This window comes from Anabrus simplex, chromosome X (genome assembly GCF_040414725.1).
Source record: "Anabrus simplex isolate iqAnaSimp1 chromosome X, ASM4041472v1, whole genome shotgun sequence".
Taxonomy (NCBI): Eukaryota; Metazoa; Arthropoda; class Insecta; order Orthoptera; family Tettigoniidae; genus Anabrus; species Anabrus simplex.
The window spans coordinates 108,286,169-108,312,902 of NC_090279.1; the positions used below are offsets into that span (position 1 = coordinate 108,286,169).

The 26,734-nt window shown below is 38.1% G+C and overlaps 2 protein-coding genes across 3 annotated transcripts in view; one reads left to right on the top strand and one right to left on the bottom strand.

Moving 5' to 3' along the window:
* Positions 1 to 26,734, bottom strand: part of LOC136886519 (uncharacterized) — a 108,491-nt gene that overhangs the window by 26,877 nt on the left and 54,880 nt on the right. The window lies entirely within an intron of this gene.
* On the top strand, positions 39 to 22,426 carry LOC136886853 (F-box/LRR-repeat protein 2). Of its 2 annotated transcripts, none has more exons than XM_067159703.2 (3): positions 39 to 175; positions 10,759 to 10,915; positions 18,833 to 22,426. In XM_067159703.2, the coding sequence occupies exon 3, from the start codon at positions 18,835 to 18,837 to the stop codon at positions 20,191 to 20,193; it is 1,359 nt and encodes a 452-aa protein (XP_067015804.2). In that variant the 5' UTR covers positions 39 to 175; positions 10,759 to 10,915; positions 18,833 to 18,834; the 3' UTR covers positions 20,194 to 22,426. The 2 variants fall into 2 exon arrangements, with proteins under 2 accessions (XP_067015804.2, XP_067015805.2); XM_067159704.2 differs by lacking the exon at positions 39 to 175 and adding an exon at positions 10,644 to 10,677.

Here is a 26,734-nt window from a genome sequence, read left to right on the forward strand (position 1 = left end):
ACTCAAGTAACTTGGAGTCGAGAGGCTTCATGCGAACAGAGACCGGTGTTCGGAGTCGATGGAGTCGACACTCTCGATTCCAGGCTTCAGTCGCGCCCATCCCTAGTTCACACAGCAGCTAGCCGTCCCGAGTTCCGAGCTGAGCATGTGGTATACAGAACGCTGTTCATCTCAGGTAATTGTGCAAGAATGCAACATTTTCGCACCTTAACTTGTTCCTTGCACCTGAATGAATATAATTTAAAAACGTCTGTAAGTGAATTATCAACGGTTCGCTTCTTTACCATAGCCCAACTGATCATTTGTTAGGATATGCATATTTGTGCCGCCAAACCAATTTGCGTAAATTCTTGTTTATTTGATCTGGAATTTTTCAGATAGTGTTAGACATGGTATGGTGTTCTTTCTGCCGTATGATGTCCTGTTATTAAATCAATACCTACTATATTTAGACCTACTGCTAATAAATCTGCTGGAAGGGAAAATTACGGAGATGAAATGTCTAAGACGACGGGGTATTCTTTCAAGACTTGTCACAGAATATTCATTATGGTTCCTACTGTGAAATGAAACTAGAAGCTGAAGAGAGAGAACAAAGCATTGCCTTTAGACATTGATGGTGATGATTACTAAATTTAGCCTTATAAATTATTTCAACCCGTAGCAAGCGATCATTAAGTTCGCAATTCTTTTGTTTATTTACTCTCTAGCTGAGCGAAATGTAAATATCCACCACTTTCCTCTTTATCTTCTGTATGCAAAACCGCCCTGTTGTAGTTTGGCATATTATTGTAGTTCACACTTCTCTTCGATACTGTGTATTCAGGTTTCTGACATAATCAACCTGACTGATAATGAGCAACAGAATTTCTGTTTACTGGAAATTTTTTCTTATTGCGTTCAAATTCAAGGAACTAATGTCAACTGTGTTTGGCCGCTAGAAGTCAGGTTTTCTCTTCTGTTCTTGATGGACTTCAACATTGTGATGTGCGGAGTAATTGTGATGCTGTGTTAATTTTGAAATTTATTGTGAGTAAGAAGATGGGACATTCCATAGTTTCCCTTCAGAGTGCAATTTAAGAGAGAAATATAGGCAAGCTACACTGTCAAAAAAAAAAAAAAAAAAAAAAAAAGAGCAACATCCTCAAGGACTGTATTTAGTGGCACTAGGGTATGATATGTGCATACTGAGGAGTTTGTAATTCATTTGTCTTGGACATCGGCAATCAGGAGGTCTGTCTGTGCGCACATTGTTTTGACGCTGCACACAGTAACTTTGCTGAGTTTAGAGGTGAACAATGATTGCAATATTCATTCTACAGTATAGCTATGCCTTGCCAACGAATACATGCTCCTATTGAACAACTGCAGCCATTTGAACGGGTCATATTGTGGGCCAGCAGGAAGCTGGATAGATGTATTGATGGATTGCTGCACGTGTTGGGCACAATCTGGTGGTGGCATGTCGTTGCTTTCAGCAGTGGTCTGTGAAGTGTTTCCACACCCGTAGACCAGGCTCTGGACATCTGCGCAGTACAGACGCACGGCAAGATCGACATATTGTGCGAGCAGTGGTGGCCGATGGAACATCATTCAGGAAAGAAATCTGGTCACATGTTGGACCTGCTGTGTCAAAGAGGAGCATTGGGAACCGATCACGTGTGCCTCTGGCCAGGCTACCATGACACCTCGGTTACTCTGGTGTCATGAAAGAGTCGACTGAAGAGGGGAATGGTGCTCTGTTGTCTTCAGTGATGAGAGCAGGTTCTATCTGTATGCAAGTGATGGACATACATATCCACGGCGTAGACCTGGTGAGCGGCCTGTCCCAAAGAGCATTCGCCCACGACACCCAGGTCCCACCCCAGGCTTCAATGGTATCGGTTACAATTCGTGGTCACAGTTGGTATTTCTGCAGGGTGACATAACCACTGCCCGTTACATTGCACAGATTGTTGTCCCCATGCTACTGCCATTTCTTCGACAGGAAGGTGATGTGCTTTTTCAGCAGGACAGTGCACATCTACATACAGCTGTTGCGACAACGTGCTGTACAACAACTGCCTTGGCCAGCAAGATCACGGGATCTCTCACCAGTTGAACACATATGGGACATGATAAAGCAGGAACTTAGGCGTTCTCCAGAGCCTGCAAGAACCATTGCCGAATTGCATCAAAAGGTGGAAGATGCTTAGGACAGTCTATCACAAGATGCCATTTGACACCATTATCATTTTCATGCATGAATACATACCTGAATTGCCGTGAGAGTGGGGTACACTTTGCATTGATGCGACTGTTTGGGCGTCCTTTACTGTGACGTGTGTTTCATTTGGTCTGAATTTGTAATCATATACTCCTGCAATGATGAACTATTGGTCACATCACTTGTGAATAAAATGACCTTGTCCATAACCCGCCAGTGGTCGCTAGGACAAAAGTAACGTGTTGAGCAAAATGCTCACGGTATGATATGATGTGTTTTCATAATAAATACCAACCAATTTCAAGCATAAATGTATTAACACATTAAATGAACATGAGAATAAATCTCAAATGGTTATAAAAAACACTAAAAATTACAAATAAAATTGCAAATAGTAATAAATCTCAAGTTGTTATAACTGTATCTGGAAAAAACTATTCCCAACTTTATAAAGTAGTGTGTGTGTCTTTTGCAGTGCCCTTTACACAAGGAGGACGAGTCATTCTATTTTCAGCACAAGTAGGTGTGCATGGATTTCTTCTTGGTGGGTGTCTGCCCCACTTTGTCACCCTATTTTTCCCTATATAAACATTGTCACTAAACATGAAATTCTCATTTAACTCCAACATACAGTATGCTGTTCGGCAGCTACAGATTGCTCTCCAGGTACAATTCCGTCAGCATGTTCTTCTGGCTCAGACTGTTCAGTATCTGTATTATGTTCACTGTGTTCACTTTCACACTCCAAGTCACTGTTTTCGCCCTCAAGTTGATCACTAGGAGTTTCATCAATCCAAGCTAAAATGTCACCACTTGAAGCCATCGTCACACACTAATTACACAACACATTAATACAATAAGTTGCAAAGAACTGTTTCAACTATGAAACAACATACAATAACGAAAGTATAATACACACAGAAATTAGCACCAACGTGACTGGTCGTGCGTGAAGAAAGAATTCTCCGTTGACAGTCGCTGATAATTCCTCCCTGTCCCTTCTCTAGGTCACAGATGTGCGTTTCAATTCATTTGTCCTCTCAAAACTGCAATATGAAGGTACAACAGGGCTCAGGTTCTAAACTACATGCTGTATAAGAGAGTAGATGACCGTGAGTGAACACTGGTGGTTTAAGGACGTTTCATTCTTTCCAACAGTATATTTCGAGGCAAGGTGATAAAGTTGGATCTCTTTGGATACTGAACATTTCTTCCAGTGTGTGTAACTTGCATTATAATAAATCAGATTTCACTGTAAGCACATCAATTAAACAAATTCTTTCCAAGAAAGTTCCTTCTGTTTTTAGTTTGTATCCTGTTCACAAACAGAGAAGTGTTGAACACAGGAAGGATCCAGCTCCCAGAAATGTTGTATTGCTATCAACATTCAGTAAAATTTCAGATTCAGATAACGATGAACATGCTATATCTTCCGGCAAATAACTGTTCAATGCCAGCTACAAATAAAAAAAAAGTCCAAGTCTTGTTTCTATGTCAAGGAAAGGCTATGATTAGCTCTGTTAAATCTAAATATATATTAATGAGAAAATTAAATACCTGCAATCACTTAAGTGCGGCCAGTATGCAGTATTCGGGAGATAGTAGGTACGAACCCCACCGTCGGCAGCCCTGAAAATGGTTTTCCGTGGTTTCCCATTTTTACTGTACCTTAATTAAGGTCATGGCCGCTTCCTTCCCACTCCTAGCCCCTTCCTGTCCCATCATCGCCATAAGACATATCTGTGTCGGTGCGACGTAAAGCAACTAGCAAAAAAAAAAAAAAAAAAAAAAAATACCAGATTAAGAACAACAATATTTAAATTGGAAGGTAAGATATAGGTAAAGAAATTAGAAAAAAAAGAAAGGCGTTTTAAGGTTCCCTAAACTTTACCATAAATTGATCAAAACTGAAAAGAATGGTAAAAATGTTCATTTAGCAGCTTTATTCCTACAAGAACAAATTGAATCTTGTACGGAGAAAAAAATGAACTACGCTGAAACACTGCTAAAACTTTTGTGTCCTTTGGCATAGGGTAGCACGTACCAGTACAGATTTCTGAGAACCATGCACTGCCTAACTATAGGTACTAGATCAGAGAATGCTGAAAAATTATAAGATTTTCTAATGGAGAAATGGGCATAACACCGCTCATCAAACAGTGGCTTCAGTATGAATATGACATCAGGTGTGCAGAGGGAAAGGTAGGATCGCTGATAGTTGATGAGATGTTAATTGAACCCAAAGTTATTTTTTAACACAATTTCGGTCAGTTTATCAGATACTCTCATGCAGAATTAGAGAAAGCGGGAGATGTGAAAAACTCGCGAATGCTTCTTATTCAGGGGCTGTCAACACCATTCCACTTTCCTGTAGTATTTTATTTCATCTGTCAGTGAAAGAGTTCTCAGCTGTGTACTCTGAGTTTAAAGGGGCAGGTTTTCAAGTGCTAAGAATTTTGACTGATAATTCTTCAGTTAATGTAAACATGATGAAGGAACTGTGTGGTAGGACAATGCTGCCTGAAATTGCAGATCCTAATGACGAAACTGTTTGACTCCAGCCAGTTATGTTCGTTCATGTTTGCTCCAGAAAAGACTTCTGTCACTATAAGAAACAGATTTCTAGTAGCTATATAAAACAGTTGTTTGGTCTGCAGAAAGGGAATACTGTGAATTTGTATGAGTTTTAACCCAAATGAAGAAATGAACATAAATATACAGAGAGTGAAACATTTATTTTCAATTAGCATTACTGCTGCTTTGAAGACGTTGCCCCAGAGAAGGTGTCAAATTGGAAGATGCTTGAAGTGATATGAAAATGGCATGACATATATGATGTCTGCAACATCAAGCAGTCTAAAAGTATGTTCATGGAATCAGATGAAAGATTGAATTGGTTAATTGAAACTTTTGTGCTGTAGCCTATGTAGAAATTATTCAAAAAGTGGATTAAAAAGTAAATAGAATCAGCCAGGAGACATACGAAGCTCTAGTTATTATGACAGTCAACTGTGAAGTGTATAAAATATTTGTTTTACTATATATATTTTACTATATATTCTTCTTTTCTTCATGGGGCCTCTAAATATTAGTTCCTAATTAGCGTTGACCTCTAAGATTTATGCTACCATGTTTTTCCTTCATTCCCACCTAGATACACCTGCTCCCTTCACAAAGCTGCAGGTTGTTTTTATTTGGTCTTCTTGGATTTTTTCTCTCTTCACCTGGTAGTCCTAGAGTGGAGAGCCTGATTCTACCCAGTGAAAAGTATGTGTTCAGCTGATTCCTCTGCTTTATTGCATTTCCTATATATGTTGTCTCTTATTACTCCAATTCTATGTAGGTATTTTTTCTGATGGCAGTGTCTTGTCAACAGTCTTATTACCCATCTTATATTTTCTCTGCTGAGTTTCAACAGTTCTTTAGTATCCTTCTTGATTGGTCCTTTTATCAGTTCATTTGCATCATGGAGTATTTTTCCAGTTTTCCATTTGTTTCTTTTGTACTCGTTTTCCTATGTAGTGTCAGGCTTGTCCATAGGAAATTCCACATACAGGTTCTGAGCCTACAAAATGTGTTTCTGCCCCTTTCCTGGCCAGTTTATCTGCCTTTTCATTTCCTTCTATACCTGCATGCCCTGGTACCCATATTATTTTGACAATGTTGTACTTTGAGAGCTTTAGGAGAAGTGAATGGCAATACCAGATAATTCTGGATATTTGGGGTACCTTATTGGCTGCTTGGCTGTCCGTAAAAATGAAAATGTTCTTGTTCCTATAGTTCATTTTCATATTTTCTTCAAGACATGTTGTGATAGCTATCACTTCTGCTTGAAAGACAGTAGTGTGTTTGCCCAGGTTCATCTGGATTGATCTCTCAGGTCTTCCCCATTGATCCCTCCTCCTGTGCCATCCACGCATTTTTTGAGCCATCAATCCACCACATTATATCTTCTTTTTCAGTATTCCATTTGTTGATATCCCAGTCTTCTTTTTCTATTATCTGGGTCACAAAAGGTTTTTCCAAGTTGTACTTTGGTATCATATGATCTGAAGGCATGTGTAGAACTTCCTCTGTTATTACTCTGCTAATTTTACAGAGTCCCAGATTGGATCTTTGTGCATTCCAGCACTCTAATTATGCTAATCTATATGAACTCATTCTAGCATGTTCTTTGTGAAATTGCATAGTGATGGGAGGTCTAGTAAAGTATTCAAGGCTTCTGTCGGCATAGTTCTCATAGCCCCAGTTATGGCTATGCATGCCATTCCCTGTAAGCTGTCTAATCTACTGCCGACTTTTCCTTGACTTATTTTCTGCCACCAGATGATTACAGCATAGGCCATCAACTGTCTAATGATCATTGTGTATATCAACATTACCATTGATAGTCTTAGGCCCCATGCCTTCCCAACGGCTCTTTCACATGCATACAGCAAGTTCTTGACCCAGGTTATGTTCCTTTCTATATGTGGATTCCAAGTTAGATTTTTATCTAACACTACACCTAGGTGCAGTGCCTGTTCTTCCATATATACAGTAGATCTTGCCCAAAGAGCTTCAGTGATCCCTTTCCTTCCAATTTTCTCCTTGTAAAAGGGACCAGAGTTATCTTGTTCGGGTTGACTAATAGTTGTTCTTCCTGACACCAGTTCTCCACAAGTTTGAGTGATCTTTTCATGAGGTCCTGGATAACACTCATCATCTTACCTCATACCACAATCACTAGGTAATCCTTTTGTATTGAAACCGTATTCGCTGAGCATAGCTATGATTTTGTTCACCACAAGGTTTCACAGCAGAGGCAAAAGAACTCCTCCCTGAGCACAGCCTCGGGTGGCCCTAACAGTCACCGTTTCTTCAAACAGGGTTGCTTTTATTGTCCTTCCGTCTAACATGGATTTAATCCATTTGACGGCGGTTTTACTCACCTTGCTCTTTTCCAATGTTTTGATCATAGAGTCATAGGTTGTATTGCTGAAGGCTCCTTCTATATCTAGAAATGCCGCCAGTGCAATTTCTGTAAATTCTAGGCTTTCCTCTAGTTTACAAACCAACCGGTGGAGTGCTACTTCAGTGGATCTGCTAGGTCTATATGCAAACTGATTTTCATGTAATGTTGAGTTCAGTTGCACCGTTCTTCTGATATATTTATCCAGAATTTTGTCCATTGCTTTTAGCATGAAGGATGTTAAACATAATAGTCTGTATGCTCTGGCTTGGGCATACTTTGCCCTTTCAGGTTTAGGTATGAATACTGCTTTGTCTTCAGAGCATGATTTCGGCACGTGCCTTAAAGCTAGACTAGCTCTGAAGAGGTCCGTCAGGGTATTGACGAGTGTCTCCCGTCCTTCTTGTAGGAGTATCGGAAGTATCTCATCTGGCCCCGGAGCCTTTATATGGTGAAACGTGTCGATTGCCCATTTTACATGGGTGTATTTTATTAATCTGTTGGCACAGTTCCAGTCTGCTCATTGAGCTCTGGTCTCTGTTCCAACAGTTTCTTCTTCTGTCATCTCAGCCTCAGCAAAGTGACACGCCATTAGCATCTCAAGAGTGTCATTCCCCGTTTGAGTAAACGACCCATCTGGTTTCTCCAGTGTCCTCACCTGATTTATATAGGTCGGTTTAAGAACCTTCTGGAGCCTTGCTGTTTCAGTGTGTGATTTCACTTTCTTACAGAACAGTCTCCAATTTGTTTTTTTCTCTCCGTTTCTCTAGGTTATACGGAGTGAGTTTCCTATGATATACGTCCCACATACCATTTCTAGATGATATTCTATACAACATCCTAACATCTTTTTCTTTTTGGCTATTTTGTTGTTCCACCTCCTTACTTTTTTGATGTTTTTCTTTTCTTTGAGAGGACAGTTGTCATGGAATGAGTCTACAATGGCCTCTTCTAATAGTTCCACTGCCTCATCCAACTCTTTCTCTCCCCCCCACGTTAGTTGGAATTTTTTGTACAGCCTTCCCTAGAACTTCTCTGTATCTATCCCAATTAGTTCTTTTTGGGTCTCTGTACATCTAAATCCCACATAGTCTCACATCTATTGCAAATTGCATGTGCTGGTGGTCTGCCAATGATGGTTCCTCCAGCACCTCCCAGTCTTTAATAAAGTTTGCAATATGCGTAGTGCTTAGAGTAATGTCTCTTTACTCCCTACGGTTTTTATTTATTAATGTAGGCTTGTTTCCTAGGTTTAGTATCGTCAACCCGTTCCAATAATAAACTCTATTAAAAACTCACCTCTTGCATTGCAGTTCGGGCTGTCCCATGTTGTGTGGTGTGAATTTACATCTGCTCCAAGGACTAGGTGTTCGCCTTTCCTCTTTGCATTGCAAATTAGGTTCTCAACTTCTGATGGGGGAAGATTAGTTGAGTCATATGGGAGGTATACAGAGCCTATGATTATTTCTCTAGGACCTTCCCAATTTCCAAGTTTTATCTTTGCCACCACTAAGTCCTTTGAACATATTCCTACAACAGAAGGCTTTTTAGTTTTCTGCTCATACGTAAACGTGTTCTAGGCATATTCAATAAAGTATCATACATTAGCTTACCTCCAGATTTTGCCAGTCCTGCTACTCTGCCTTTAACTACCCATGGCTCTTGTATAACATCCACATCGATAGCTTTGGACTGGAACTTCCTGACGAAATTGGCCACAGCTAATTTTTTATGTTGTACTGTAGGTTGGCATGTAGAACTTTCAGTACCATCCTTGCCAACACTAGGTTTTGCTTTTCTCTGAATTTCTTGAAATTTGATTTGCCCAAGTCCAAGCATGGCCTTAAGGCCTCTATTCTTGAGCTCTTCAAAATCTCTTTCATTAAGGCCCAAAACAAGTGGCTTCCTATGTCATCAGTAGTTGTTGCCTTCAGCACTCTCCACTCTTTCGTCGGAAGTTTGGTGTCTTGCTGATGTATCCTGACAAGCACATCATCAGCCTTTATCTTGTCAAATGGAGGAGGAAACTTGGTAATGGCTTTTGTATTATTCAGCACCTTCTTGGCTTTTGCCACCTCTAAATTCTCCCCTTTCCAAGGGTTGCAATTGGCCACTGTCTGTTCCAGCCAGCTTTTAGTTTCTGGATTTGCACAGATCAGTACCATTGCTCCACTTTCCAGCTTTGGAGACTTGAGGAAGCCTTGGAAAGCTTCCATCCAACAGCAGTTTCATTTGCACTATCAAAGCAAATGAAAGTTCCTTCACGTCTTTCTCCTTCAGTTTTCCATTTGGAAAGGTTTTAGGTATTATTGCTACCTTGATTGAAGTTAGTCTTTCCGAAAAGGACACGACCCTCTTTTCTTTCTGTTTCTAGGCGGGCGGTTTTGTAGTCGAACTTGATGGTGTACTGTCCCCTTTTCCTTGGCTTCTTCTCCATCCATGTTCTAGCCACTATTTTGGCTTCTTTCATCACTCTCTTCCTTTCCTTGTAATATGCACTGTTGTGAGGTGGTCTGTCGATATGAAATCTGTTGATTTTTGATGTAGAAATCTTCAGTTCTGTCTCTATGGACATTCCTGGTTTGCTTGTAGTAGCAGTGTGCTCTGCTGGAGCTTCCATGGCTTCCTTTGATGTCGAAGTTTTTGAAATTGGTTCTTTATAAGCATCCATATTTCAATCAATCCTAAGGTTTCTGCTTTTTCTAGGGTCCTGAGCATCATTCTCACCGTCCATGGTGAGGTATACAGCCAGACATTGTCCTCCTGCAATTGAGGCTCTCCATAGCAGAGACCACTCCCCTTAGTCGTCCATCCAGCGGTTCGCCCCTGGCTCGAACCTAACCAGATTTGTTCCCCCTTCAGTAGGCCTACTCACATGGTCTTTACTTGGCATTATCATGACTGAGTTCACAGCCACTACTTTCCCCCCTAGGTTGGGATCGTCCCTTTCCCAACCAGCGGCTCGTCCAGCTACGTAGAGCAAAGTGATGTGTTGGTTCCAGCACCCCGCAGTGAGCCTTCACCTCAACCACCAGTCGCACTTCACCTGAACCACTGTATCACCCATGTAGAGAAACCATGGATGCCTCTCTAGCATGTGTGGGCAAGGCCTCCACTTCCCAGCCTTGACCTGGGCAAGTAACAGTCACAATGCCCCAAGAAGTTTTCTGGCAATACCTTCTTTTGCTTTGCAAGAGGGTATTTTATTTCCCTCAGACCCTCCAGACACCTGGGATGCGCCCGATAGGGGAACAGTTAAGAAAACCCCCGCGGGTCACTACATATTAAGTAGGAACTTGGGTAGTGATGATATTGAACTTCTTTCTTTAGCCACTTGCTTCATGCAATTGAAACTACTTTAAAAACAGACATGATAAGCCCTTCAGACTCTAGGAATGTTGAAAGGCAGACATCTTATTGTTCGATACCCCTTGGGCAACATTCAGTAAGGATGTCAGACAATTTACCTCCACTCCACTTCCCAGTGAAATTTAATTGCTGCTGGATAAGCTCTTGTAAGGTAAGACTTTTAATATTAAGTATCTCTTGTTAATTGGTTTATCAAAACATACCTAGAATGTTAATTTCTTTATATTTTCAGAAGTACCCTTTACTATGGAACCTGAATCCCGGGCAGTGATATTTGGAGAGAATGGCCGAGGAGCATATACACTGTGAACCTGCCCACAAGGATTATAATCAGCCACCAGTAATTGTCCTCAACAAACCTAATTGAATGCAAGATCAGGCGTCCTGAGGTATCCATCCAGAAAACTTGTGTAAATATGTTAAAGTTGCTTTGTGTTGCTTGTAAAGAAGCTAATAGTCTATGTTGTGCTTGAGTTCCTGCAATGCTTTTACTGTGTTGGTTGTTGTGACCACGAAAGACAAGTACATATTAATACTAACAAAGTTTCTAAGATATACAATAATAAAGTTTTATTATGTATCCACCTGTTCAACACATTATAATGTTGTCACATTTAAAATAACTTCATTAGTTAAAAAGTTATATATGGGACATGTTTCACTCCCTTCTAGAGCATCATCAGCTAAATCTGAATCTTGAATAATTGTTATTTATGTAAATAATGACTTAACTATTAGAACATTTTTGACAAACTTAAAACTTATTCTATTAGAATATCATAAAATATAAAATCTTTGTATACATGGCTTAATTACATGTGCTTAATAGGAAAATATATTAAAATTATGGAAGAGAGAGTGCTAAAATATGAAATAAAATAAAAATATATATATCATGTCCAAAATCTTAGAGAGACGTGAAAATCAATCTTAGGAGTTAAATTTGAGGATTTTCTTGGCAATGAGATCTGGTAAAAAAGTTATTTATCCCTTGTGGATAAGAGTCTATAAAGATTCAAATTTATCGTCAATTTGATGATTGAACTTGTAACAGGATAAATGTTGGTCTTCAAGAAATTTAAATGCTTGTTGTCATATGACCTCGGCGAATGCTGTTGAAAGGATATGTTCTTATAGATGTCAATGACCGTTCGTTGAACTAATGGATTTGATAAGGATGATTGAAAGGGACGTAAATCAACGTTTGTATTGAAAGCTGCTGCTTGGTTTATCTTGTTGAATGTCTGTAACAAGAAAAGGAATCTTGTAAGTAATTGGAATTTGTGTTGCTAGTTAAGAGTGTGCTTCTAGAAACGTCACTTACCCCTCCAATTACTGTTTGTCGGTTTGGTGTTGTCCGAGGTTATGTGGTGACTGTCTGTTCTGTGTCTACTCCTTGTGTTGTAAGAGTGAGGTTTTGGGGGTTGAGAGGAGGGAGTAGGGGTAGGAGGAGAAATATTTGTGGGTGTGGTATTGGAAGGGGAATGTCTAGTAGGAGCGCAGGGAGGGGTTGAGTTCTTTAATGTTGGATGATTATTAGTTGTTATGGGAATGAAAACTTTGGCAAAATTACTTTTTTTCTAGATTAAGCGTCTTTAATAGTTTCGGTAATTGTTTGTGTAACGGATTTCTTATTTCAATTTCGTCATTTAAAATTTTTTCTTTATTGAAATACTGGTCTAAGTGGATATAAATATTTTCTAATTCTGTCATTAGTTTAACTTTTTCTATCTTCTTGATAATTTTTAGGTCTTTCTCTATGGTTGTAAATTGGTGGCCTGACTCTCTCATGTGAGCACTCATCGCAGAATGTTTGTTGTGCTTTGTAGCATTAAGTATCTTGTGAGGAAGTTACGGCCAGTTTGGCCAACATATGAACATTTACATTCTACACATGTTAATCTATATATGCCAGAACTTAGATAAGGGTTATTTTTGGAATTTATACTATTGTGGTTGAAAAAAAATGTTTCTGTTTGTATTTTGTGTTTTGAATGCTACATTCACATCTCGTTTTTTGATAGGATTAGTTATTTGATAAATGGCTGGATTGGTGAATGTAAATGTTGCGAATTTGGACTGCTTAGTTTTTTCGGGAGTAAGATTAGTTACTAACTTTTGTTTTACTTTATTGATGATCCGATTGACTATATTTATTTTATATCCATTAATTGAGGCCTGATCTTTTATAAAATTGAGTTCCTTTTTTAAGTTACACTCTGAAAGGGGGATTTTGAAAGCTCTATAAACTAAACTGTAAAAAGCCGCCTGTTTATGTGATTTTGGGTGAAGAGAATAATTTTTTATCGTTAGAGGAGCGTATGATGGTTTTCTAAATATTTGAAATTCAAATCTATCTCTTATTCATGTTACATTAATATCCAGGAAGTTTATTGAGTTGTTAGTTTCATCTTCTTTCGTGAATTTTATATTTGGGTCAATATTATTTAAGAAACTTAGGATTTTTTCACTATCATTTTTTTGGCTATCTATTATGACAAAGGTGTCATCTACATACCTGATCCAAAGGCAAAGTCCATTTATTTTTGTGTTTATTTTGTTTTGCTCCAAATGATCCATATATATGTCTGCCAGTATGCCCGACGTGAGGTCTCCCATTGCTAGGCATGTTTGATGGTAAATCTTTTTATTAAATGTGAAGTAATTATTGTTTAATACAAATTTCAGTAGTTTTACGAATTCATCTATTTCACATCTACTTAATTTACTGTATGTAAGGAGATTGTGTTTGATGATATTGATGGTTTCTTTAACCGGTATATTTGGATACATGTTGGTTACGTCAAATGAAACCATTTTATGTTGTGGTTGTAAATTGAATTTTCCTAGTTTATTACAAAATTCTATTGAATTTTTGATTGTCGATTCGTTGTTAAATTTGTAATGTCTTTTGAGGAAATAGTGTTTAAATTTGAATGTTTTATACGTGGGACTATTTGTACTGTTTATTATAGGACGTATGGATACGTTGGGTTTATGTAATTTGGGCAATGCCATAGCTGTTGGTAACTTTGGATTCATATTTATCATTTTTTGGTGTTCTTGTTCATTAAATAAAAAAGTAGAATTCTTGAGGATAATTTTAAATTCCGTTGAATCTTATTTATGGGATCCTGGTTTACAACAGTGTAGGTTTTGTCTGAAAAGAATTCTTCTGTTCTTTCAATATAGTCATTTTTATTTAAGAGGACTGTGGTTTCACCTTTGTCTGCTTTGGTAACAACTACATTATTTTTGTTTAGTTTTGTTTTTAGTGACATTATTTCTGTTATGAGAGTGGGATTAGAACTTTTGTTTATTTCCCTTACGAAAGCCGGGAGCTTCTTTTTAACTTCAAATCTGATGTCGTTTTGTATATCTGGTGTTAATTTATTCAAGTTTGATTCAACTTCTGCTACTACATTGATTACGTCTTCTACTTTTTGAGAGTTAGGCCAATTAAATTTTGAACCTTTATCTAATAGGTTCATTTCATTATCAGTGAAGTTTGTGTTTGAGAGATTGATAGTGGTGGGAATGTTTTTAAGGTTAGAATTAGGATTATTTGCTCTATTGTTAGATTTGTTATGATTTGGTTTGTTTTCTTTTAAGAGTGTAAGTTTGTTATCTAGGGTTTTTTGTTTCTTGTCTAAAACGTCTGCATGAGATTAGTCACTTGCAAAGTTTCTAAGACCGATTCTGGACAATCACGCCAAGGAAATTTCCAATCAGGATGATGCCTTCAAGAATTTCAAAATGAAACCCCTGAACTGCAAAGTGCTGAAATTGTGGTAAGTTCCTGCAATTCAGGTAATCTAATCTTATGTAGTGGTACATCATTCAATATGAGATGAAATAAAATGAAGTGATCCTTGTGAACATTAGCGCTGCTGATATATTTGTCTTAATTTATCACAAAGTGTTTGGAATTACTTATTTTGTTTTAGCATAGTGTTAGAAATACTTTGTAGAAGGAAAGTGACACAATTGCTCTTGGTCTGTTTTTTAATCTCATATCTGTTTTGGTTTCTTCTAAAATTACTAATGAATTTTTATAGTTTTACGTATTCAAATGTGAGACAGCTCAGTAAAGAGAGCTCTAGTAGTGATGGTAATCAGAAGTATCTCGAGGCTGAGTGTAGTGCGCTATATTCTATGGCCTTTAATATCGCGTAGGCAGCACTGAATCACATGTTAGGAGGCATGGGGTGAATGTTTTCCGCCGTCTGCAGCACTGCTGTTGATTTAAAGGCAAGTAGAGGTGCATTTTGTCTGCTTAAATTGAAAGTTTGTTAACATTTTCCAATCTATTTTGGTGGTCATAAATGCAGAAAATTCCTGGTGGAATTCTTGTTTATGGACTGAATAGTGAAAAATATTACTTGAGATGTAGGATGTATACTTCGGCATATGTTTCAAATCACTACCGGTACTGCATGTGAATATGCGTACAGCTTGCTATGTCCCGGGTTCCAAGTTGGGTTGCAATAAACATATAAAGATAATTCTTAAAATGAATTCATCATCTGGAGCAGTTTCCAACCACAGGCTGAGTCTGCTTTTGTCTCTGTCATCCTGTTCCCTCTTCTTGCCTCAATGGTCTTCTTTTTCAACCGTCTGTCTCCCGGTCTTCCTCTAGGTCTCTTCCCTTCAACTCCATTTCCAACATCTTTCTTGGTGTCCTCTCTTCTCCCATTCTCTTAACATGTCCATACCACCACAGCATTGATTTTTCTACCTTTTTGGTAGGGGTACCTTATTTACCATTTCCCGAACTCTCTCATTTCTTACTCTGTCCTACTCGACGCCTTTGAAACTTCATTTCCACTGCTTGTATTCTACTTTTATTCCTCTCAAATTTATAGTCAAGTCAATATAGAACTGATAATGAAATTCATTACATGTAATTACAAGAAACAGTCGAATGAAAATAAACATTTCTTTTTACTCCCAAAAGATCCGACTCCATTCTCTGAAATGCCAAAATCATTGGTACCAGTACAGCTCAGGAAGAAATTCACAACAAGCTCACCTTTCATCAGCCACCATTATCCAGTTGGGAAGATGAATCAATACCGTAGCTTCTTTCAGCAATTCAGAAACGAGTGTAATGCATCACTTCTGTGGATATACTATTAAACATACAGTCAAAGTGACTGACTGTGCAGCATATGATATAAATTTTGATTCCCATAGGGAACCTGAAACATTTGTCCTAAATGAGTGAATTCAGAATTACAGTATAACTGGTCTGTTATTGGAAATTATGTCCAGCTCCATGGCTAAATGGTTAGCATGCTGGCCTTTGGTCACAGAGGTCCCGGGTTCGATTCCCGGCGGGGTCGGGAATTTTAACCTTAATTGGTTAAATTCGCTGGCATGGGGGCTGGGTGTATGTGTTGTCTTCATCACCATTTCATCCTTGTCACGACGCGCAGGTCGCCTATGGGTGTCAAATCAAAAGACCTGCATCTGGTGAGCCAAACTTGTCCTCGGACACTCCCGGCACTAAAAGCCATACGCTGTTTCATTTCTTCATTGGAAATTATAAATTTTCCAGCTCACTCATTCTTGGTTGTTAGCGTTTCACTCGAGTGTGCCAATTTGGGCTCATCAGTTGGTAACTAGCACAGCTGCATGGCTAGTGCATGTAGACTACTTGTAGATGGTCTGGCAAGCATCAATTTTTGTAAAAGAGACAAAGTCTCTGATAGTGCATTGGTACTGCCTGTGGCTCCAAGTAGCCTATGCAGAGGGTCTCCACTACATGCACTAGCCATGTGTCTTGGTAGGTTGCTATTTACCAACTGATGAGCCCAAATTGGCACACTGGGGCACACGTCCTCATCCTGAGGTGGTGCAGCTCTTTTCAGGCACACCCCCATAGCCCTCTTGCCATTTTTAAATTTCTGGCAGTACCGGGAATTGAACCCGGGCCCCCAAGGATGGCAGATGATAACACTAACCATTATAGTATGGAGGCAGACGCACACTGGGGCAAAACACTGGCAACCAAGAATGAGTTAACTGGAAAATTTCTAATATCCAATAACAGGTCATTTACATTGTTATTGTGCAGTATTTGCCAGATTTCTACAAAACAATTCAGAGGAGGCAAAAAGCAGTTCATTTTCAGCCCTAACAAGTCTACAGGAACATAGCAGGTCATCCATCTATCTCATCAACCCATGAAAGGAATTGTTCTTGATGTTTTATCATGTAGATGAAGTTGTGAGAAATCTTAGTGTACAAGCAGCATTATGAGGAGAAATAGTTTACCTTTAATTACAGTTTATCGTGGACTTGTGTGCTGTACTGAACAGGTTCACGATTTAGTATTAAAATTAATTTTTCCATTACATACAATGCCGATTCTGTTTCCAAATAAAAGAAATAAGGAAAGAACTGCAGGCTTATTATGACCACAAAACATACCTAGAAAATGTCCAGTTAACTGACTGCTGGGGGAAGTGCTCATTGCACTGTGCTCTCTGGTCAGCGGCTACATCATTTGCTAAAAGGCTCAAGGCTGGAGTACACAATGAGGTGTGAAACATGCACAGTCCATGGGTCTGCAGTGGATTGTTGACCTCTGGATCCGCAACAGATGTAGTCGGAATTTAGACGTGCCAAAAAAAGTCCATCTCGTATGTTATCGGCATTTGAAAGATCTGTGGTGTTGGAGTTTACACAACAAACTTTACTAACATTTAGCTATAGACGCCCAAGAGAAGAAATCATTCACTCACCAATGCACATAGTCATTCATTCTTTCATGCATTCAATTCATTCAAAATGTATGTTTCAATTGCAGGATAATGAGTGGTGACACAAAAGTAAGCCCTAATACAACTTAAGGTACATGTTTGTCTCGGGCAAAATAAATAAAACTGGACTAGAACATTTAATAATTTTAATGTTGTAATATGGAAAAGAATGCATGTATCTAAATACATTATTGTAGTTATTCCCAAGAAAGCCACTGCTGACAAGTGTGAAATCTACTGCAGTATCTCACGCCTGCAAAATTTCAGCACACATTATTTACAGAAGAATCGAAAGACAAATTGAAACTGAGTTGGGAGAAGATCAATTTGGCTTTGGAAGAAATGTAGGAACACGTGAAGCAATCCTGACTTTACGTCTGATCTTAGAGGATCGAATTAAGAAGGACAAGCCGACATACATAGTGTTTGTAGATCTAGAAAAGGCATTTGATAATGTTGATTGGACCAAGCCATTTGAGATTCTGAAGGTGATTGGGATCAGATACCAAGAATAAGGAATTATCTATGATCTGTATAAATCTCAGTCTGCAGTGATAAGAGTCAAAGGCTTTGAAAAAGAAACAGCAATCCAGAAAGGAGTGGGGCAAGGCTGCAGTTTGTCCCCCCTCCAATGTTTATATAGAACAAGCAGTAAAGGAAATCAAAAAAGGAATTTGGATAGGGAATCACAATCCAAGGAGACAAAATCAAAGCCCTGAGATTTGCCAATGATATTGTTATTTTATCTGAGACTGCAGAGGATCTGTAGAAATTGCTGAATGGTATAGAAGGAGTCTTTGGTAAGGAGTACAGGATGAAAATAAGAAAGTCCAAAAGAAAACTAATGGTGTGCAGTCGTACAAAGTAAGGTAGATTAGGAAATTAAGTCTTAAAGTAAGTATATGAATTCTCTTACTTGGGTAGGAAAATAACATTGGCAGAAGTAAGGAGGAAATAAAATGCAGGCAAACACAAGCAAGGAAGGTCTTTCTTAAGAAAAGAACATCGATATAGGAATTAGAAACAAGTTTTTGAAGATTTTCAGCTGGAGCATGGCATTGGGTGGAAGTGAAACATGGGTGAAAGAAAAAAAGAGAATAGAAGCTTTTGAAATGTGTTACAGAAAAATGGCTGAACGTGAGATGGATAGATCGAATCATGAATGAAGAGATACTGAATCAAATTGATGAGACGAGATTGATTTGGCTAAATTTGATGAGAAGAAGAGATAGAATGATGGAACATATCCTAAGACACCCAGGGCTTGTTCAGTTGGATTTTGAGGGAAGTGTAGGTGGCAAGAACAGTAGTGGTAGACCAAGATGTGAATACAGTTAGTACAGGATAGGCTGTTATGGATGCTACATCAAACTAGTCTATGGACCGATGACTCAAATACAATACATTTTGGATTACGGTAAGTAATTACTCCCGTCCAGGTCTAGGTGATCCTAATCTGGGGAATGGGAGTGCAAATAGATTTCTCATATTATCTTTTAAGTGTGGAAGTAACAATGCTGCCTTTCATTTTTTTTTCAGAAATGGAGGGAGCAGTGAACTCGACAGCTGAAGTTCTTCCCAGCGAGGTACTGGAGACAATCTTCTCCTATTGCACTCACAGAGATCTCGTTCTGTCAATTCAGAATGTGTGTTCTCGGTGGAGGGAATTGGTACAGACTACTAGACTGTGGAAGAATGTGGTGTACTGTCCTGGGGAGGATGCAAGCTCCGAAGAAGTTGTGGAGATGCTGAAGATTTCTCCAAAGTTGCAGAATATTATATTCAAGGTTAAATGTGATGATAGAGTTCTGCAGGCAATAACAGACAATTGTGCTGAGTTGAGAAAGTTACAGATAAGTGGACTACCAGACTTAGATCTGAAATTTATTAAGAACTTACAGGAAAACTGTCCAAAAGTTGAACATATGAGTATTCCACACCCAGTATTGACAGACTTAGACAAGTGTGAGGTTGTTGGGAGATTTACCAATCTGAGGGTTTTACTTCTGACGGGATCTCCAGTAACAAGGTTTCTGATCAACTTGAAACCTGTTGCGGACCATTGTAAGGAGCTAGAACAGTTAGTGTTTGAGAATGCTAAGTTTGAAATTAATGATCTTAACTATCTTTTATGCATGAGGAAAGGCACACTGCACACTTTAGGAGTATGTTGTTGCAATGAATCTGGTGAATGTGTTCTCCCAGCTGTGTCATTATGTAAGCTGAAATCTTTGTCTCTATTCAACTACTGGCATTGTCATAGACATCACAAGAAAATAGAACACTTCGGACAACTTAAGACAGTAAGAGTGCTTAAAATTGGAAACTTATGGGGCGTAACATCAGATCATATCAAACAAATCTTTGAGAATGAAAATATGCGGCAGTTAGTGGAATTAAGCATCCGTTATTCACGTTATTTTGGTGACAATGTTATTGAAGTAATTGTAAGAAACTGTCCCCTGTTAAGAAATCTTACTGTAAAAAGCTGTCGAAAGATGACTGATGCTAGTTTGAAGATTATGTGTAATTTCAAAGAGCTCAATTATTTGTGTATACATGGTAATAATTGTGTGACAGATACTGGAATATTTCATTTACGAGATGTACAGGGTTTGAACTGTCTTAGAATAGGGTGGTGTCGTAGGTTAACAAAGGTGGGTTTGGGAAATATTGCACAATTGAGTACATTAAGATATCTGAGTCTTGAGTGGCAAAATCTGGCTGAATTCCCATGGGATTTAATTCTTCGCCACATGAGATATCTCAGGTGTCTTGGCATATACCATTGTAGAAATGTGGACATCTGTGCTATTGAGAAACTGAAGACAGATTTACCTTATTTAAATGTGGATGGGATCAAGGTTCTTGAAGACTGTACTTCCGAAGCTTGCCTCTAGCAACTTCGTCATGAAGATTAGGGCCATAAGCAGGGCTTGCAATTATGCTCTGATGCCTCAATGACATGCAGCACTCAGTAAGTGAATTATATTATGGATGAAGGAATTTTTCTAATACATGAAAAAGCAAATAATTGTCTAATGATATTTAACTTTATTTATGAATTTGTTATATCAGACATTTTGAAAACTCCAGTCCTTGTAGAATTCTGTCCTCAATATATATCTGAATCTTCAGTTTTTCTTCTCCAGGTTTTTTAATGGATAATTTTGGAGTTCATCTTTGATATTGTTAGTCCACATTTTTCCTCTTCTCCTGCATGATTTCAGGTAAATGTTATCATGACATTGCAAGTATCGGGCACTCAAGCCCACCTTATTCAATTCTTCTTTATTTTGTCCACAGTGTTCAGCTGCCCAAACAGTTCAATACTTATCCTCTGTCTTCAGTCATCTCTCACTGCTTCAAATATTTTCCTTAAGCACTTTAGTGCCACATGTTGAGCAGATCGGATTTCACTACTTATGTGAAAAGTGCGAGAGTTGATTGAATGGGCACAATGATTTCCTAGTGTTTAAGGCTTGTTTCTGCATGTTTCATCCTGTTAGAAAGGTTTCAAGCTTTGTAAGGTGCAAGTAGATTTCTCCTTGGAGATTACCAACTTGGGGGGAGGAAGTGTGTAATCTGAGATATTAACAACACGACAAGCTATAGGAGAGGTTGTCTTATTACTGGTGTGATGATAAACTTATGGCCTATTTGGAGGAAAATAATGAACTCTAGATCCAAAAGTGACTGATAGTGAAGTGATACCAGAATGCTGCCATCATCTGCGGTACAGAAGGAGTCTGTTCTGGTCCACGTGTGTTCACTAACGTCCAAATATCTCCGGAAATTTTAGTTCTACCTAAATCATGTAAATATTAATAATTATTGAAAGCCTGTTGTACTTTACCATACAAGCTCTAATGATGGAGATATTCATGCATTTATTGCTATGTCCATCATTTGTGTGAAATGTAGGCAAAATCAACCAGTGCCAGTGAAGGGTGTAGGCGGTATCAACGTACACATTGCAGTTTGAATTATTATTTGGATGTATTATGATATGTAGATGATGTGGTCTGGTGGCTGTGATTAATTATTTCTTTTACTTATAGAAGTGAATTTAATGGTGTGTATTGTTGAAAGCTATTCATTGTTGCAATTTTCATTAATTTTTTTTCCTATTTGTTTCACGACGTACTGACACAGATAGGTCTTATGGCGACGATAGGAGAGGGAAGGCCTAGGAATGGGAAGGAAAAGGCTGTGGCCTTAATTACAGTCTGGTGTGAAAATGGGAAACCACGGAAAACCATCTTCAGGGCTGCTGACAGGGGTTCGAAACCACTATCTCCCAGATGCAAGCTCACAGCTCTGTGACCCTAACCGCACAGCCAACTCGCCTCATCATAATAATTAGGATGTTGTACAAAAAGGTTATGAATGTTTAATACCCGATATCCAAAAAGGGAAGTGATGGGTGTAGATTTTTGTGACTGTTGTAGTAGAGTTTGTCAAATTTATGGTAATCTCATTTTATTAAGAATTGAGGGTAGATTTCACTTGTGTTCGAGGATCCATGCATTGCAACTTGAAATGAGACTTAAACTTCCATAATAAATATTGAATTTTCATGACTGCATTGTACTCAAATTAACCTTCAGTGTGCGGGGCCTCGTTCAGTATATAACAGAGATGTTGGGTACAGACAGTCGGATCAGAAAACACAAATTCTGATTTGATGTAGCATGTTCGTACCAGTTGTGTTCGTTACATTTATGATAGTATGGAAGTATTTTTTATGTTGAAAATATAAAGATAAACTTAAAATTAAGCAATTTCCTCAATTGTGTCGAACGTTGGAGCGCTCGGGAAGGTTTCAAACAGTGAGGCTTCCGGCCTAAATCCCCTGTTTCTTTACTGGTTCTTTTTGATTCAAATCCCAGCCAAATTAACTTATTTACATAATTATTTCTGTAACATGTTCCTTGGTTCAATACCCTCAGGCAGTTTTTGATTTTTGGAAAATTGTCCACATTGAATTTAGTTATAAGGGCTTAAGTGAAACTCTGCATTGCCTCACATTAGCACTTGTAGTGGCAAGAAAAGGCAAACTGCTAATCTAGCTGACTGGATGATGATGATTAAGAAAAGGATTGTAATTTTTCAGAATAAATAATATGAGTTGCCAAGATACAAAGAGCCTTAAGTCCACAAAAAATTAAAATTGAGATAAGACCAACATTTCCTTCTTCACATCGTTTAGCATTGATTAACACTAGCGTAGAGTTTCAAAATGCCTTCCATGTTGCTTATTTTGTAGGTTAAAAATCATGGACTGCTGCAGAGACTCATATGTCCAATCACTAAAGAGAGACGCAAGTACCATTATGTTCATATCCATAAGCCTCTATATGCTAGTGGAAATTATTAAGAGATATGAATTTCATTTTGAATGGTCTGTATTAAACTGTGGTTACAATTAAATTAAAAATTAGGAGTAAAATTTTCCCACCTTCTCAATACGAAATCAAGTAATGTGGGTTACATTATGGAAGAAACATTTATTGGAATAGGTTTTGAGCTATTTTTTAAGGTAATTATCAGCCAAATCGCGAGTTGTACAATGTATCTCATAGTTCATAGAATTTGTAAGCAGTCATGAAAACACAGTGGTTTGACACTATCAAAGTGATAAGTCAAAATTGTTGTTAAAGTTTTGACTAATACATAAAATGTATAAATTAATGCACTTAGCTGTTGAAGGAAGAATTCAAGAAGAAGAATTTGGGCGTTGAAGATTCTTGAGGTTTGTATTGCTCCCTTTATTCCTGGCATGCTCAACTGGAGAGCGAGAGTCTCAAGGGTGGACCGTTCGCTGTCTGGCTTCGCTTATTTTTGAAGGCAGGGAAAGAGACAAGGACTAGCGACAATAATACAAAAAGATTTAAACAACAGGTTTTCTGACATTTATTAACACTAGCTCTCAACAGCATTTAACAAATTAACATTGATGGTAATTCAAAATTAAATTCTTCTCAGCCAGTTCCCTTAGATACAGCATTTAATTCCTCCGACCCCTTGAAAGTCAAAATATGCTGTAAGTATACAGATTTATATTAGCCTACTTCTGGCTCAACGAAACAAAAAAAATAAATTTTATATAGTAATGCTGTAATTATTTACAAGTTGAAAACAAAACAAATCTCAATGAGCTATCTGACTCATAACTGGTCTTAACCTTTTCACTGCCGAGTTTTGATGACCTGCCAAGCCCTGTGGGCCGGGTTTTTTTTAAAGGAAGAAGCACTTTGACAGATACATATTTACTGTTACTATTAATGGAATGCACACCACCCCCTTAGTCCTGCAGCCCAATACAATGTCGGGGATGAAGTGAGATTATATTTTACACCATATTTTATGACTGGATGCCCTTCCCGATGCAAACCTCAGTTGAGGAGGTAATGAATATGAAATGAATGATGGTGAATGAAACTGGATACAGAAGTGGAAGGAATCAGCTGTGGCCTATGAATAGGAACTTTCCCGGCATTTGCTTGGGGGTATGAAAGGGAAACCACAAAGAAAAGGAAAGAAATTCTCAGGACAGCTGACGGTGAGGTTCGAACCCACTTGTCTGCTGAGTGGAGAGCTTGACTCCATAGCTGTAGCAGGTTAATACGCGCGGCCACTCCTCTCATTAATACTATTACTTAAATACAATACAAAATTCTTGATCCAAGAACTGGTAATATCAAAATCATTTACATTTGGGGAAAAAATAATTTATCTGAAGAAGGAGTGACAATTCCGCATGAGACTCATCATTACTACCTTGTCTCACACTTTCTTGTACTTCAATGTCGCCACTTAGATATTCTCCATCTTCGTTATCAAAATATAGCTCTCCAGAAACACGATTTATGAGGAAACATTCAATTTCTTCATCAACAAGAGATGAATGTATACTTCAAGACGCCATGATGGCTGCACATAAGCGGGAAAGATGTTCCACTCCAACGAAGATGAAATAACACTAGATCGCTTTCAAAACACACGAAATAGAGTGGTATATCTTTAGTACAGAAGTTCTTTGAGCATTTCCATGGAATCTCAAAGCATGACACTATATCGCGTTCATTTGTGAGATCGGTGAAGTACACACTGCTCCAAAACGTATATATACGGGTTTGGCAGTGATTGGGTTAAGCATTTAAATTATCAGATCGGTTCATACCAACATCTATTACTGCAAATGAAAATTTAAATTCAAAATCAAAGTATCTTTATGAGATGGAATTAATTTATTCATACACATTTTTTTATTTACAATAACCTGCACCGGTCGAATGCCCTCTAACACTTCATTTATTTTCTCTGTTGCTGTTCATTCTTTTCTTGAATATCTGTACAGATTTTGGAAAAGGATCAAACACTTCCTCTGGTAAACTGTTCCACTCTTTCACACACTTCCCAATGAATGACAATTTACCCCAATCGCTTCTGCTAAAATTCCTTCTAATTTTATATTTGTGATCTGTCCTGCCGATATAATTATTTTCCAACTGAAACCTCTCACAGATATCTCCCCAAGCTTCTTCTCTTGTATAGGCTCTATATAATCCTATAAGTCTAGTTTTCTCCATTCCCTTACTTACAAGTTTCCCATCCAAGTTCCTTTAACATTTCTGATACACTACTCTTTCTCCTGAAGTCCCCTCTTACAAATCTTGCTGCTTTCCTCTGCACACCATCTAGTTCTTTTATTAAGTAATCTTGGTGAGGATCCCAAACACTGTTTGCATATTCCAATAATGGACGAACCATACTTTAAGTAACTTTTTTTTTGATTCTTTATTGCATCCTTTAAGTAGCCTTATTATGACATGTAACGATCTGTATGCTTTCCCAACAATGTCCGCTTTGGTGATGATGGTTTTTGTATCTTTAATCTTATTCTTAAGCTGTAGGATCTTTTTCCGGTCTTCGTGTTGCGTTGAATTAGTAGTGTAAATTGGTGCAATGAGAATACTGTTTAATTGTTTCTTCGCTTCATATCTAACCTCATTCTGAGTATCAATAGGTATTTTGTTGATTGCCGCTTCTGTTTCTATTACTAGTTGTTTAGTCATGTTCGCTAAGTTATAGTTAGGCCAATTATACTTGGGGCCTTTGGAGAGAATAGCGATTTCTTCTTCATCAAAGTTAGTGTTGGAGAGATTAATAAGGGGTGGGTGAAATTGAGCTAAAATTTGGCTATGCGCGTTTTTAGGGGTAGCGTTCCTGGACGGTCTGTTTTCTGTATTTGATTTATTGATTAGGGTTTGGAATTTATGGTCTATTGTATGCTGTTTCTGAGAAAGTATAGTGGTTAGCTTGCTGTGCACTTTTTCTTCCTTGAACATACTAGAATAAAAAATGATAAGAAATTTAATAACATTCTCTTGTGGACCAGATTTGTTGATGATACGTTTATAGTTATGGACCAGCACATTTCAGACGCACCTACCACCCTGGCACACCTTAATAATATTGATCCAGATATAAAGTTTACAATAGAATCCGAGGAAAACAGAGCCCTTAACTTCTTAGATCTAACAATCACTCGGCTCCCGCATTCCTTTAAATATAAGATCTATAGAAAACAAACACACACCGCTACAACCATTCATAAGGACTCCATACACCCACCCAGCCAAAAGCGAGCAACCTATAATAGCATGATACACCGGGCTTTTAGCATTCCCATGTCAAAATCAGACTTAAATAGAGAACTAAAAACAATACGTAGTATTGCAGCCCATAACGGCTATAATCGTAGTTTCATAGAACGAATAATTTATAAGTTCAAGCACAGACCGAAATCAAACCTACAAAAAGAAATAATTAGACCAAAAGCCTACTCAACATTCACATTTAACCCTAATGTCTATAGAATCACAAACATTTTGAAGAATAAGATCAGCATCTCTTTTAAAACCAACAACAGAAATCTTGACATATTTCATAACGCTAAACTAGTCAACGCACCAAACCCATATGATAAATCGGGCGTATACAGATTTCCCTGTAACAGCTGTAATAGTACATACATTGGACAAACAGGGAGATCCTTTAAGGTTAGGTACAATGAGCACGTCAACGCCATTAAATACAGGAGATTTTCAGCTATAGGACAACACATCAATGACTATAAACACAGTTTTCATGACATCAACCATGATATTGTCGTCGTAGAAATTATGGAAAAAGGGCCCTTACTTGACATAACGGAACAATGTTTCATATCATTAGATCAGTATTTTAACCCGAATTATAATCTGAATGAGGTATCCGAAAAACCCACGATATTGTTTGATACGCTCGTTTCAGTGATCAACAATCTAAAAAGACCAATAAATCAACCAGTACACAAAATGGTGCGCAATATGCTCATCTACCATCCCCTCCGTAATCCACGCCCTCCCGACCAATAACCTCGCATTATCGCGA

What these genes read in the sequence shown, in the direction of transcription:
- LOC136886853 (XM_067159703.2), top strand. Translation starts at nt 18,835, where the DNA reads ATGGAGGGAGCAGTGAACTCGACAGCTGAAGTTCTTCCCAGCGAGGTA.